Genomic DNA, 16,830 nt, shown 5'->3' on the forward strand with positions numbered 1-16,830 from the left:
GTCAGGGTTGCCTTCAGGATATTCATATCCGGACGCAGTTACCTGGCTACTCCTGAGGGTGAGTCGGATGCAGACTAAATATCACCTCGCTGTATGCCCTGCGGTCCCCCATTCACCATACTAAGCATTTAACAAGGTAAGTCTTGTTCGTTTGTTCCCACAGTAAAGTGTATGAGGAGGACTGAGTGCTCAGAAATGTTGCATTGTTAAATGCTAGTGGCTTTTATTTCGCACAACATGTGATCACACAAAAGTGGTACTGTACGTGTTAGATGAAAAATAGTAGCCTGAAATGACGCTCTTAATTCACTCCTCACTGAAGTTGTAGACAACTTTAGGATATTAACCACTTGGGTGCCAGCAGCATTTTTTAAATGGTTTATGTCAAGTGAAATCACTGGGATATATAGGAGTGCAGTTCCTGAAGGTCTTTAAAAAATTATAATAATCTATGTGGATACTGATTTTGCGCTCTTAACTGAATGACTATAAAGAGGATTGGTACCTCTTGTTTAACAGCTACCTTTTGATGGCCCAGTGTTATTATTTAAAATCCAAGCTTTTGTTTTCATTGTATATCCAAACAATACTGATAAATAATTTGGTAACATTTTACAATAAAGTTCATGAATTGGCCTTAACTAATGTAGTTGTTAACATGAATTATTGATGGACAAATACATTAATTAAGCATAAAATAAACTTTTAATTAGTTAATGCATTTGTTAAAAACTTATTTGTTACATGATGTAAATGTATTTGTTACATGATATGTATACATTAGAAAACCATAGGATGAACTTATAATTGGTTAACCACTAACAAATATGACTTTTTCATTCCAATATGAATTGGCAATAACTAATGTAGTTCTTAACATTAATTAATGATGTACAAATACATTAACAGAGCTGTACAAATTACCTTCTCAGTAGTAGTTAGTAGTCTGTTCATGCCAATTCATGGAACTTTATTGTAAAATGTTGCCAAAAATGTAATGTAATGTCGTGTTGCCTTATGTCACAGTTGTCCAGTTTATCCCAATGGCAGACCATGGGGAATCAAGAAATCTCCATTGGTTTTGCATCAAAGCATGTGCAGCCATTATTCTGCTCATGGCCTTCTACCATACAGGTACTGCACTATACCTGCAGGTATCTCTCAGCATAATGATCTCCTGCTTTCCTTACTGGCTGTCAGATTATTTTGGTTATGTTATTTTGAAAATATTTCCATACAGTGTGTGGCTGACAACAATACTTTCTTAGTGCTGGTTTTCAAAACAGTTCTGAAGGCAAGACATCAACCCATCATTGTCTTTCAGACATTTTGCCTGATGTAGCGATTGTTTTCACTAACCTTTTGTAGGTTTGGTTTAAACCACTGTCAGGCAACCGCTAACTGAGTAGCTTGTGCTGTCAATCTGGTAGTCAACCGGTAGCTGTTGTCAGTCGGTAGCTGTGCCTGATTTTGGATGTACTATAGTCTCTTGACCTCCGTGTATGAAAGGCATGCTGTGACACCCCTGGGAGGGAGATGCGGCACTTCCGGGTTTCTCTTAAAGACTTACATCATTTATGTTACCAGCGCATAAAGGCAGCTGTCCTGTGAACAGAAGTCATAGAAATTAATTCCATGGAAAAGTACATGGGCACACTATTGACTCAGTATGATGTGCTTTTGTTCTAAGTTCTGCAGAATAACTCTTTGGGCAGCATGGAAAAGAGAGAACTTCTGATATCAACAGGTAAGCAGCAGCATGGGTATTTTATTGGCATTTTAACTATGATTGGCCCAAATTCATCACGTGAACTTTGTTGGTCTAATAAAATAGGCCTTACCATAAACTCCATTATGTATTTCTTGCATATAATGAGTTCATCTGAACGATTGTCTTTTTATCATGTTTAATTGGCACATTGCTTAATCAAGCTCCTGTGCATTTCTATATGTAAATATATTTTTCATGTATATAATTTTCTCTTCTCTTTCCTAGAGATCCCAGTAGAATATATAGATCCAAATTCAATTGATCTCACTTCCCTGGTCAACACATTAATTAACTCTACACAGTCAGGTAGGTTGCCGTAATATACAGAAATTCATTATAGAAATTCATCAATATAATGAATCTTTAATGTCATGTAGTAAATATTGCAAACGGAATGCCACAAAATAATCGCATAAGTAGTATGCCATTTTATAGATTTTCTTTGCTGAAATAAGTCCAGGAAACAGATAAGGTATTGAACAAATGCTGCTACAACTGCTTTACACACCTGTAGAAGTTAATTCTATGCACCTATACTTAGTATATATACTGTATATACTGTACTACATATGTAAAAAAAAGTTAACTGTATTGTCATTTGTATTGTTGAATATAGTCATGCCTTTTTATACACTGAAAACATCTATGAAAAGAGAAAAAGGTTTAGCTCAAATTCTACAATTTATCTATGGACAGTAAGTCAATAAACCTTTAAATTAATTTAAAAAGAATTTTCCTAAATATTATGTCCCTTTTTTAGGGTCACAACAACTCTTCTCCCTATTGAGTGTGACTTCCCACAGTTCCCTGTCCCTTCATAAATTCACCCTACTGGTGTATAACAGTAAGCATTAACCTACACACCTACTATTATACAGCATCCTATATCATCCTATATTCTGTTTTTACACAGTGAAGTGCCTAATGTAATAAATTCATAAAGTGTCACTGTAATTAATATGGAATAATTTTTTTTTGCAGCCATGCAAAATTACTTTTCTGTTAATCTAATTAGAGGGAGATCATATATTATTAGGTACCTGCATAACCAATATTATTGAATATGATTTCAAAATGTTATGCTTGATAAATTATTACTGTAACATTGGATGTTCTCTCTTAGAAAGAGCTTTGCATGCATTTTTGAATATTGGTTGGATTGGATCCTCCACAAAAATAAGGGTGATCTATTTCTTTCTAGTTTCAAATTTCAGGAACTTCGAGACCAAGTTATTTCCAATGAGGTTCTGTTATTGTGTAAGCAACAAGACAAATGATTTAACAGGTAAGCATACAGAAATAACCATAAATTATATTTGTATCAATGTTTTTTAATATATTGTTGCTTTAAATTAATAATGTAATTTAAATTAAGACTATTGCAGACAACACATGTTCTTTACATTTAAAACAAACAAACTGCAGTTTGCCTTGTAATTATCATTTAACATAAGTCAATAAATGAAAAGTATTCATTGTAACAGTAAAGTGAAATATTATTTTTTGTATACTTCAGGCATTTGGATTTCAGATCAAAATATGAAAATGAGGCTAAAAACTGTACTAAATTAAGTGAAGAGATGAACTTAAAAGTATAAATCAAAGCAGTGAAGTCTGCATAGCCCTTAAATGCAGTGACTGCACTTTAGGAGGACATTCTCTATGAGAATCAATCGTAGGGAAAGTATATTGTTTCATGTACCAGACAAACATTGAGAAAATGGCCCATTTTACAAATGCTTTGAACATCCATCTAAACACTTTTCCCTGGTTCCCCTCCACACAGCTCCAAGGTCACCAACAAAATGGCAAAATGGGCAGCATGAAATGTCTCTGTGGTTCATTTGAACAATGATTATCTATCTAATTAACTGCCAGCTTTTAACTCTGCTCCTAGATTTCACAGCCATATTGCTGGATGTAATAGGAAACTCCACCAGCTACCTTCAAGAAATATTCAAGTCTAGTTCCATATTATCAGGTGAGCATGTTTGGACAAGTTTTCAGTAATGGATAAACCTATGCTGCCCCCCTCTGGAAATTTGGTGTGGGTGTGTGTGTTTCTAAGCAGAAGATTGGAATAAGGGCAGGGTACTTCAATACTTTGGGCTCAACTGGTTGAAATTGAAATAGAAATTGTGAGTTGAGTGTGTGCGTGTGTGTGTGTGTGTGCGTGTGTGTGTGTATATGTGTGAGTGTGCACATTGTGTTTGGCAAACCATACACAGCAAACCACACAGCACTAAGGGAACATAGGGCTAAGGGAGCATCAGCATGCTCCTGGCTTGACCAGAGAGCTGAACCTACAAACCAATTTATGTAATCATTACACTATACCACTACCCAGTACAATATAACAAGCCATACTTATATTGGAGCTGGTGTGATATGAAGTGCCCCAGGGGAAAATATAAGGTTTGGACGATGCTTTGACTGGAGTGCTAGCCTTTTGTCTAAGTTTGTCTTGAGTTTAATATTCAGTGTTGTGTTTTTTATTTGAATACAGTGGACCAGAGCAACAATTCAGAATGCATCTATATATGCGTAATGGCGGGGAAAACTGGTGAGTGTTGTCATGTTACGTTATCATAATTTTCACTGCTGCAGTAATGAGGAGTGTTTCAGTTGGTATATGCACCCAGTTGTGAGTGTAGACCTTCACATTGCTGCCTGGGCTATGTCATTAGCAACCTACAGTAGTATTAGTAGACAGTGTCTACTGTGATGGGACATAATTATAATGGCACTTATATATTTATATATAGATATTGCTGCATTGTATTAGATATTGTATTGTATTAGTGTACTCAAGGTATTCTAGCTGCCAACTGTGGTATGCTAGTTCATAAGTTGATGTATTCATCAAGGGTTCCAATTGCATCTATATGGTCACGTAGTACGAGTGTCTGCTAAGTGCCTGTAATGTAATGTGAGGTAATAATTGGCTTTGTCGTGCTTTTGTAGTCTGGGCTATTTTTTGAGGGTCCCTTGATTTTCCACTACATTAGTTGCTGTCTTGGTCCCTACAGGTAGTAACAGTGAAGGTACATTTTTGTTCTTCAATGATAACATTTTCCCAAATGTACCCTGTACAGTAATGTTCTCTTTGGTTACAAATGAGTATTTTTCAAGCAAAAAATTTACAAATTAATTAATATTTTATGTACCTATAGGGCGCGGTCCCAGCGACAAGAATTTTAGGCACTTTTCTTGTCTTTATTTCTGAGAGTAAACGACAGAATTTCCCCATGGTAGATATGTTTCTCAGATGACCAGAGCACATTGTGTGGCCTGTGGTGTGGTAGTCTTTGAACATAGATGGAGGAACTGTATGAAAGAAATCCTCACCTCCAACTATAAAAAATAATAAGCATGCAGTGTACACTAGCACAAGATTTATGTGATCTTTATGTGGTTCTGGTTCTGCTTCTGCCAGCCAAGAACAGTAAGCTGAGCCTGCAGTGGTTAGCCTTAGTCTAAGACTGTAAAAACGTAGCCTGGTCAGAAGAATCTCGATTCCTGCTGAGGCATACAGAACTTGGCACCAAAAGCCTGAATCCAGGGACCCAACCAGTCAACAGTCCAGGCTGGTGGCGGTGATGTAATGGTGTGGGGAATGTTTTCTTGGGCTTGTTAATATCAATCAATCATTGCTTAAATGCCACAGCCTATTTGGGTATAATTGCTGACCACGTGTATCCCTTCATGGCCACACAATGTACGCATCTTCTAATGACTTCATCCAGCATGATAATGCACCATGCCACAAAGTAAAAGTCGTCTCAATCTGGATTCATGAACATGGCAATCAGTTAAATGTTCTTCAGTGGCCTTCCCGGTCACTGGATCTGAATCCAGTAGAACACCTTTGGAATGTGGTATAACATGAGATTCACAGCATGAACCTGCAGCTAACAAATCTGCAGAAATTGCATGATGCAATCATGTCAACACAGCACAGAACTTCAAAGGAAAATTTCTACATTTCTACATTGTGGAATCCATTCCATGAATAATTGAGGCAGTTTTGAGAGCTAAGGTGAGTGTATATTAAAGACTGACCAGCATTAAGGAGAACTCACGTTCCCCTTGCCTTGTGTATCTCAGTAGGTGCTTATTATATAGTATCATAACTATACTGTGCACTTACTCTTAATTTATGAACCAAATACAGGAGCATACAATCGCAGTGATTATAATGGTTTCCACTGGCTTGTCTGCTCTATTCTGTTTGGAAAAGAAGATCTGAAATAACCATGGTAAATCAGGAGAAAGTCAGACACACACACACAAAACAGAAAAGAATTTGAGCTGCCAGTGGACCAGTAATGGGCTTTGATGATTTGATACAGTTGAATGGTTTTCTTGGTAGCATAAGGTCTGTGATGGTGCGACTCAGGTTTTTAGGTTTGCTTCTTCTTATCGGTTTGCTGTGTTTTTATTGTTCAGACAGAGACCTGTCCCCGCTCTGGGAGATGGAGTCCATCAAGCCTCTATTCAATCAGACCATTACGGCTGATGCCCACAAAGGTAATTTCACCCTTTCTGCTTCTGTGCTGATAAGAAACACACATGCACGCACAGGCACACACACACAAACACACACACACACACACACACACACACACACTGAGATCGAACAGACTTCCAGGCAATTTTTTGTTCTGCAGTGATGAGAGGAGGGTAATAACCCTCTTGATGTTTGATTACATACTCAGTTTAGGAGACAGATCAAAAGTGGTTACCTCATGATGGGGCTATTCATGCCAAGAAACTTCCTTATCAGTTTCAAAGCATAGTATCTCTCTCATAAAAGGCTTCCTTTGAGAAATAAACAGTGCTGCTTATTCACCTTACGCCACTCTCTTCAGGCAACACGTCAATCCCAGGAACACCCATTGGTAAGTACCAGGCTGCTTTGCTTGTAGGGTCCTATGTGATAACCAACCATGTACTGTACCATGCACTAAGTACATAAGTAGTATATCAACACAATATAATGACATGTATGTCGGCTGGCAGTATGGTACAGCTTATAACTTATATTATACCCATTCGCCTAAGTGCAAGAACAAAAACAAAACACAATTATATGTTATTGTAATAATAATAATAATAATAATAATAATAATAATATGTTCACACGCTTTGTCAAAGGACTATATATGCATATGCATGATATGCTAATATGATGTCATGCATATACAATGTGTACACAATGTATTGTAATGTCTTTTTAATGTATATGGTGGAAATTAATATTAATATGTCAAAATAATATGAAGAGCAAATTTCTCAATTTTTTTTCATAAACATAATTTACTCATAAATACATTAATATCAATGCAATGTAACCTTCATAGAATGTCTGATAAAATACACAGAAAAAAAAAATGCATGTATTAATTATAAAAAAATAAATCGCCACAGTTATTGTTTCACCTTGTTCTTAAAGAGTGGCAGCATTTTCCGACAAGTTCAGCTGTCATTTCCTCAACTGAGATCGATCAAATACAGGCCAGTACAATCCACAGCACTTTGCCTGGTGAGTCACCATGCACACAATGCACCAGCAATGATGAAGAACAGGCAGTGCAGGTCTGTATGTGCCACGGATGTTGTTTCTGAGGTTCATCAGGATGGAACAGGGACACCAGAAATGAAACATGAGTCATCTGGCAGCCCTTACAGCATAGCATGATGCATAAAGGAAAAGCCATAGGATAAAATAGCGCCTTTTGAATGGTATTTTCTTCATGCAAATAGCTATTGGTGGTATGAGCTTTGGGTGTATCTGAGCCAAATACACTGTTCAGAAATGCACCTAGTACAGTACTTAGTATAAAAATGTTTTCCTGTAGTTGTTCCCCCCCACCCACTATTGATTGGAACCCATTGAAACATTACATACCTCACAGTCTATATATTTGGGTGGCAGTCGGTTATTGTGCAATGGGGGTAGTGTGGGGAGTGGTGGACTCCTAATTCATTGCTGTCAGCACATTACCAAGGACCACAGCAGCCTCCTTATTTCCATTTTAAACTCACACGAAGGCCTACAGGGACATTAATGATTCAAAGTGAACTCTGTTTGACTTCACTTTAATCACTTCATTTGTTTCATTCACTGTACCAGCAACGACGAGCACCACCACAACCAGAAAGCCGAGTCAAACACCCCTCAGAGAAAGGTCAGGTAAGCTGCAGGTGACATTTTAAATGAGTTTACCCCTCTTGGCTTTCCATGTCATGATTGATTGAAACGTAGACTCTTTTTGCATTACTTGGAAATAGTCTTTGCTCATATTACATAGAATACTGTTATTTAAATTGACGTGACTCTGCATGGTTGCTTAAAAACGTTATTGCGGCCAGTCATATGGAAATTCATGACTACCGTCAAGACTTTAATTATTCAATCATCAAATACATAAGAAGAATCCTACTCATTTCAGGAGAAAATGTATAGATATGCACATGATGAAAAAATAAGACAAACAAATGAAAATTGTGCCTCTTGTAATGGCTGTGTTAGCCGCACCTGAGAAAAGAATGACTTGGCGAAGAAATGTTCCCCTGATGCACTGACTTTACATACCACACAGTAATACAGACATAAGACAGAGCATAGTGCTCATTTGAGTGGACACATCTCTCTTGCAGAGGACAAAATGCCAGGCTCTTTGTACAAACTCATGGATTGCTAACTCAGGGACATGGTAACAGCTACTGTATGTTGCCTTTGGAGGGATGAAGCCCAGTTATTGTTGGTTATGTATGTATGTATGTATGTATGTATCGTATGTTTAAGTTAGACGACCTAGCATGCCTGCACAGTCAGCTCCTTAATACCAGATTGTTCCAGTTCAATTAGCTCTTAAATTGTTTTCTGAGTGTGAAACCATAATGCGCTTTTTCTTTCAAAAGTCACCCCATGACTTATTGAAATTAAATGTCATAGCTGGCGAAAAACATTATGGGAATGGCTGAGAATATGTGTTCCAGTCTCGCAGGCTTTTCCCCACCACAAATCAATCCATATCTGTATCATTTGATTTGCAGATGGCTCAAAGCTGCAATTCAATTCCAAGCACAGGGACGAGCAGGAAGGTACATAGTGATAGTAGCCATGGAAACGTATGTGGCCCTAAAACCTAATTCCCTCCCTGGAAGTTCTCTTGCGCATCTCAGATTTTTCCTTCGCTTGACTTTTCAAGATTCATTAGCCATGCCCAGTACGCCCGCATCGCTGTACCATTGCATCGTATGAATTTGATTCAGGAAAATATGTCCCTAAAATATAAATATCTATAGTGATGCATCCCACTTCGGAAAAAAAAAAAAATGGATAATCTAAAAATCAAGACTAACCCTTGTCCTACCTACTTCATTTTTCTAACCTTATGTGAGGAGGGGCATGGGTGTTAGGCCAAATGCAGACACTAGGGTTTCTAAAAGCTGTTCGCGAATGAACAACCACAAAATCTGCAAAGCAGACTAAAAGGGACAGGAAAACAAAAAGATAAAAATGAGGAATAACCTTTAACTGAAAACTAACCCACCAGGGAAAAACCTCTCACAAAGAGGAGGATAACAAAGGTGAACTTAAATAGATCCCACAAATATGGAGAAAGAAAACTTAGTAACTAAAACTGGGAGATTAGACTCCCAAAAAACACTATTCTCAAAGAAAACGGAGGAGTAAACTAAGAGAGAGTTAGACTCCCACAAACTCTTCTCTTCTCTTGTTGAAAAAAGAAACTAATAAGCTCACAACAGGAGAGATAGACTCCCACAAACTCTTCTCTTGCTAAAAGTAAACTAATACTCTCACTAAGGGGACCAGCGATACCGTTTACCAGCTTCCAAGTAACGCAAATTACGCAGAAGCACCTGAGTGCAGTGAGAGGAGGGGGTTATGAAGGGTGCTGTCTGATTGCACAGAAATAATTACACCTGTGAGTAAATAGGCTGAAAAATCTGTCAAGTGACCAAACCACCATCCAGTGGTCAAACCCGGTACTGCATCATGACACTTTACCCTTAACTAACAACCTCACCTTAGGTTGTTAGGACAGGGTCAGCTACTGACTCCAAACACATTTTCCCTTTATATTTTGCTTCTTTGAGTTGGTACACACTGCATCAGTAAATATAGTCTTGCTTTTACTGTAGGTTGTTGTTAGCTAGCTAGGGGGCAGGCATGGTTTACTTGATACCAATAACAAGTTTGTGGCTCATAACAAGGTAAAAAGCAAATTAAGTCTATATAGTTCTATACATCATTTTCTATGGGAGGATTGGCATGCTGCCAAAGATCAAACATTACCTTTTTAATGGAGGTCTCTTCAATGACTCATTAAGGTAGTATTTTAACCTGTCCTTTGAAGGGGACACAGTCTGTGACAATTGCTGCGCTGGAGATTGGTCTGACCATTCCTTGAAAAATAATATTATTTAGTCCAAATAGATTAAAAAATCTTTCTTTTCATGGAGGTACATGGAGTCTGACAACTAATTTGCTAACAAATCAACATCTGAAAGATAGGCCAAAAACATTATCAATTAATTAATTCAAAATGCCAAAATGTGTAATTCTCTTATAAATACATTTTGGACAGCTCAGCCAGCCTTTGTCAAACTGTCGTTGTCATTGTCAAAAAGTGGTTTCTAGAGGTTTCCTTAATTAGATTACAGAGATCTGATTGTCTCCATGTCATCTGAGGGGATTCAACTCTGTTGTTAATATGATGTGGCAATGTAAGCATTGTAAATGGGTCAATAGTTACAAATAAGCAATGGAACAATCTATCCTTATCGCCATAACTGAATCTTTTGAGGAAAGGGGTGTCACTCTGGTAAAGGTAAGAGCAGGTTCATAGAAAGAGAACAAAATATGGCATATTCAAAGGTAAGTTGTATTGTCTTGATACAGGGGTAGAACTGCTTGGGGTGTTTTAGTGGATATGCTGTCAAGTACCGGTGGTAAGTTTAGGAAGGACTTATACCCTCAATTATGGTGAATAAGGACCGATAGCATCCCCTCACCGGCAAAAAAAATAGACAACTGTTTGCCTTCGAGTGGAAGGATAGTTTCACTTATAAGATATATTTTAGATTTTTATTTTAGAACTTTAAACTGGTTGGTATCAAGGCATTTGGCAGTATTTGGGTAATTAGTACGTTTGGCAAGCTTGCCAATAATTCTGTAAATGTTATTTTGTAATGTGATGGCTACCCAAAGCTTGTACAAATGCTGAATTTTACATGTTCCTTCCTTCATGTTCCTCCAAAACCCTACACCCCCCGAAACCAGCATTCCCAGCAGCATTCCCAGCATTCCCAGCAACCAGCATAAATGTGCAGCTTTGCTCTGAATGGATGCACTTGTTTTGTGTACTATCAAAACCTGCATTTTAAAAATTCTACATAATTACATTTTCTGCTTTGTTACAATCCGTATAGAAAGTGTCAGTAAGCCAATTGCTCTGTGACCCCCCCCCAGCCTCAGCTGGTTGCATATCATCATCTGTAAATTTGGCCTTGAATTAATAACATTTGGCGGTGTAGCTAAAGCTCTCTTCCCTCTCTGCTTCATAGTTGGACATAACCATAGCTTCATTGTTAAATTGTAAGCAGCTTGTAAGCAGACAAATGTTAAACATACAACAACAGACATTGGCAGAGTGGCAGGTTACTGTCTGGCCAGGCAACTACATCTAAATCATTCCTCTCTGGTTCTTGAAGTAAACAGCGTGTGCTGCTTGAGAACTGGGAAGGAAAATAAGATCAAACACGGTTTAAAAACCAATATTCACATTTATAAGTGTGAATACAATGCATATAGTCTGGAGTTCATTTCTGTATTTCCCTGCTATAGACGCCTAAATGCCCCTGAACCAACCATCGCAACTGCTGTCAGAATATAAAATACGCTGTCCTTCATTGTACACAAAAACTGGTTGGGCCAATTGAAAGCCTGAAGCTGAAATAATATCAGGAAGTAAACTTTAAAGTGTCCCTTTCATGCAGGCTGAATCAAGGGCTCCAGCTTGCTTATCTAGCCACGTGTAGCTGTTATATACAATCTTAGCACTAGATGGCAGCAGCTTCTCACTGATTTTATTTTATTTTAGTATCAAAGGTTTGACTTCCATAACTGGAAGAATTATGTATATCTCGGGTTTTATGATATGAATCCGTTGATATTTTGCCATGAATATACTTGCCTACCCGTTTTCCATTTTAATCAACAAGCCCATGTTTTAAGGGTGTGCACCTATATATATCCTTGAAATTCTCAGAGGTTACGTGTCACTTTGTGTGCGATGGTGTTCTTTTTTCTAGATGGTAATCATACTGCCATGCACCTGTTATCTTGTGAATGTTATCAAAACGAACAGGCTCTAAGGAAGATTGTGGTCTATATGAGACAAACTGCAGGAAACAGAATTGTAGAATTGAAAGATAAGAAAAGACCAGTTATTTATTTGTGAATAATACATATTGAGAACTTGTAAAGGGAGAAAAGCAGTTATTTGGCTTAGAATTGCTTTTTTGCTCAAAGTCAATAGCAATGCTTATCGCTTATCAGACAGCTTCTTGGGTATATTCCACTTTGATTCAGTGCCTTCAGGGGATGGAATTGATCCAACCCTGATATTAATATAGCAATATATCAATATCTGATCGGACAAGTATTATGATGGACCATATATTTGTCACTACTAGGGCATACATTGACGTAAAGCAGAACATACACTAGTTTCATCCTGTCGAACCTACATATGGGTCATAGAATAGTAAAATAAGGGGACGACTTTAAAAATGTACAATATCAATAGGCGTGTGGGCTGTTGAATTGACATGCAAATGCCCAGTTATTGAAGTTGTTGAAGCTGAGTTGTATGTCTTTGCAGGCTGTCCGCGGAAGAGGCCAGGGCTAAGGCAGGTGGGAGGAGAGGAGGCATCAGTCACCAACACCACCGTTACTGCTCAGAGGCTCCAGCCCTGTCTGCTGGAGCTCTGCAAGTTCTTCTCCCAGTGCCTCTGCCGTACCTACACCAAAGCCGGGATGAAAAGGCAGGCCGGCCCCCATCGCATCCACACACCAGCACATACATGCGTTTGACATGGTGGAGTGATTTATTGGAATAACTTTATTTCTCTCTGATGATTATTGGAGGAATACCAGGGTTTTTCTGATTCCAAAGCCATGGTACAGTGAACTTTGAATAGCCTGTATTAAATATATAGTGCACTTAAAAGTATATGTAGAATATACAGTATTTTTCTTGTGGCCCAAGATTCAAGTATGTCTCCCATAAGCTGACACGTAGATAGACACGTAATGGTGGCTGGCTCCAAATATGCCACCAAAGCATTGGTGTGGGAAGTCACTGTACAGTATGCAGTGGATCATTACAGGATGCCCCTGAATGGTCAGTGATAACTCATCTTATGACCTTATATGGTGAGGGAGCGGGGACAGAGGACCAGAAGTGACCGAAAAGGGAATCTTGAAGTTACCACCAGAACGTGCGATAACCACTAATATAGTGTAGGGCTAGTTAGGGAAAAATGCCCTCTGCCACAGGTGAGCATCGTCTGATGAAACAGATCCCAGTAAAAACAACGATAGCTATACTTGAGTTTAACTTTTGTATTTATTTGCAAAGAAATAACAGAAAGTGAGAAAGCTTACCAGCTTTCAGATTTGAATCAGACATAGTAAGACTTATATACAGTTTTCAGTACTTTCTCCCAGAAGGGGGGGCTGTACCAAAACCAAAAAGACATGAAGCTGGCCACTAACATTTATCAGTATTTTGTCTTCCGATTACCCCTTGTTGACCTTGCTGCAAGACCACAATGTGCTAGCTACTCCCTTCCAGGAGAAGCAGAGCTACCTATCCCCTTCTAGGAGAAGCAGAGACATTAAGGTCAAAGGCTGTCTGTCTGCTGGGAGAGAGACAGAGAAAGACTCATAGTAAGCACTTAATACTACCCAATATAATCTAGGAGAACCACTAGAGGAGAAAGGGGAAAACGGAAAACAGGACAGAAACTCCCTGGCGAAATGCCATCTAAAATAGTACCAAAAACCTGCTACAAGAGTCTATTTTGACTTAATAGATGAAAGAAAATAAAGAAAATCTAATGTGGTTACCCAAATACACGGTAACACCCCTTTAATTCTCTAATGAAAATCAGCCTAAAAGGCTACCTCTACCTGGCTCAGTGTCTGAAACACAATGTGTCACTCAAGCACAGAGCGGAGGGACAATGAGTCTTAAACAGGGTAGAGCCCGCCTACCAATAACAGATAATTGGTAATTAATTAGACTGCACCTGGAAACCAATTAACCAAGGCAGCAATCTGAATGTGTGAGCTCAAAAAACGATACTGCCTGGAAAATGATAATCACACTCCATTAATATGCAACAGTGTTTTTTTTATTTTATGTGCAATTCATAGTTGTGTATTTTTCCCCATGTTTACGTGAACATGTAGCAAACAAAAAGCAGTATGATGGAGGTTGCGTTTGTGTGTTACAGGTACTGTGTGGATACCCATCCTTGGTATGTGCAGTATACCTCAGAAATATGCAGGAGGGTTAAAAGAATCGCTTATTCCAAAAGTAAGTGGTGAGTGATTGAGCCAATCTGTGTTCACGACCTGCTGAACTTACAGGCTGCTGAACCTAAAGGCTGCTGACAGCTTGAGCCTTATAAACACTAATGTTGCTGAAAGTAATATTTTTGGTGCACATTTTCATAGAATTTGAAAAAAACCATGTTCCTTGAAGTATAGCTTCATTTATGTCTCATTTATGTCACTGCAGAGTACTAAGTGTATTGTTCCCGTGTACTAATTGGTCATGCTTAATGCTTAAAAGCAAAGCAATTAGCATGGGTTCATATGACCCTGCCAGACATTTCTGTTCATGTCAGATGCAAAAATCACTGATCATTTCTCAGAAGCCCATCTCATTATCAACGGCTTTAGAAACCCAGCTTCAACCACTAAAATTAGGAAATGGCTTCAGCGCATGGCTTTTCAATGCTGATGTGATTAAGGCAGTCTTTTTGTGCAATATGGGAACGTGAGTGGTGGCATACCAACGTAACACCTTTTGTCTGGCTGGCCTTCAATGGGCCTAATTGGCACTTGTGAAGGCCAGAACAGCGATGGAGAGTGCGTGGGAATGAAGAGGTCTGTTCTCCTGTCCAGTTCCTCCCATGCTCAATGTGCGCTTCAGTCTTCTCAGCATGCCGGTGCTGGGCTCAGTACTCTGCTGCTTTTCTCTCTCTGACGCATTGTACATCTACACTACTATGGCTCTCGATGGACCTGAAACACAATACCTTGGAATTATAGGATGCCACTGACTCATAGCATCATTTTGAGATGTCAAGCTTCAGACCAAGACCTCTTTCAAATCTTTTTACTGTTGAAAAAAAGGAATCTCCGATGTTTAATTCGGTAGTTACATAGAAAAATCATTTCCTCTAACATAGACTATACCTATTTTTATGTCAGCTAGATAATAACCCTTTAATCCTGAACTTACATGACAAGGGGGCTTCTGAGGAATCGTGTGAGTTGAGACTGCAAAGAAGGCTCAAGAAGTCTGACATTGAAACAGGATTCATTTGAAACGTGTCGCCTTCTACAACCTCACTCATAAGTGCTCAGAGGACCAATTACTCAGCCTAAACCTGACACTCTACACAATTACAGTGTCAAGATGGACTACCATTTGAGCATGCATGTGCAGAATTTCAACAAGAATCAAAACAAGTTGACAAGATCAGAACAATAAAACATTACTGATAGTAACTGCCTGTTAAATTAACTAAAACATGAGTAAACTTGTATGTGTGTGCCTTTATTCTCTTCCATTACAATAGCCCCTTTCTCATATCTTTCAGTAGGTCTTGGTTACATGGAGGTGTAGTTCTGAACACTTATTCCTGCTGAGAAATGGGCCTCTTCTTTGTCATTGATCCTCCTTTTCTGTAACTCATAGGCTGAGTTAATTTTAATATTTCCTTTCTCCTCAAAAGAAAACCAGGGCTGAAACAACTTTGAAATTCAATGCAAATATGGCTCTGGGCTTTATTCAGCTGTTCCTGAATAAATCTATGGTGCAATGGATAAAAAACTGCAGTCTTAGCTTACATTTTACCAAATGTAAATGTGTTTAAATATGGAGTTGTCTTTTTTTGTGTGCAAATGTGTGTAACCTTTGTATTTCATCAGATAGTCTACAGCTTAGGGTGTATGTTTTGTCTTTAATTGCAATAAAAATTCAGTGCATTATTGTGTTAACAAATGTTGAAATGTTGATCTTATGATACAAATGTCTCCATGCAGAACTCAAGCAGAAGTGCCTGGCCAGAATGTGTACCAAGCTCTGACACGCTGAGCGATGTTTCCTGGAACGTTCCTCTGAATTTACAGACACCACTCACTGTTTGCACTTATAAGGCACTCAACCTGGCTTCATTTGCAACTTCTTTCCTTGTTTTCAAACTAAGGTTTGCATAAAAACTGCTGGACTTTTTTATACAATTGGGATTACATCTTGTCATCTTTCCCAACATACTGTAAGTACATTTCAATAAATATGAACACAGGCATTTGTATTGCAACGCAATCACTGAAAGTAACATTTAATGTGTGGTAGATTTTCCACCCATCAAACGGTGCAGATTCTCTGGATGGTTCCTTGGTACTAAAGACTTAATTGCCTGAAATTAGAGGCATTTCTTTAAAAAGGGGCCAGGATGACTAATAGTTGTGGCAGCGTGCTGAAATGTCTCACCACAAAATGTCAATTCACCTAAATTACATTAAACTAAATTAAAACGCCTGCTTCCCCATCCTCAATGGTATAATCTCACCAATGGAATTTGTGCTGTACTGGTTAAAAAATCAGCCCAATCTTTTTACTTAGTCTATGTTTTGGAATTATCAAACAAACAAACAAACAAACAAACAAACAGAATCTATTTATAATTATCATGTGCAATTATCATAGCATCTTAGAATA

At 38.3% G+C, this 16,830-nt stretch overlaps 1 protein-coding gene across 1 annotated transcript; it reads left to right on the forward strand.

Annotated features, from left to right (window-relative positions):
- Positions 1 to 16,341, forward strand: LOC133137621 (HERV-H LTR-associating protein 1). The gene is made up of 12 exons (XM_061255964.1): positions 1 to 136; positions 1,027 to 1,134; positions 1,691 to 1,747; positions 1,997 to 2,077; positions 2,532 to 2,615; positions 2,973 to 3,056; positions 3,669 to 3,752; positions 4,278 to 4,334; positions 6,221 to 6,301; positions 12,691 to 12,839; positions 14,310 to 14,412; positions 16,152 to 16,341. Exons 2-12 carry the CDS (start codon positions 1,044 to 1,046, stop codon positions 16,193 to 16,195), a joined length of 915 nt encoding a protein of 304 aa, XP_061111948.1. The 5' UTR covers positions 1 to 136; positions 1,027 to 1,043; the 3' UTR covers positions 16,196 to 16,341.
- Positions 16,342 to 16,830: the final 489 nt, after the last annotated feature.

The sequence above is a fragment of the Conger conger genome, chromosome 9, assembly GCF_963514075.1.
Source record: "Conger conger chromosome 9, fConCon1.1, whole genome shotgun sequence".
NCBI classification, from domain to species: domain Eukaryota; kingdom Metazoa; phylum Chordata; class Actinopteri; order Anguilliformes; family Congridae; genus Conger; species Conger conger.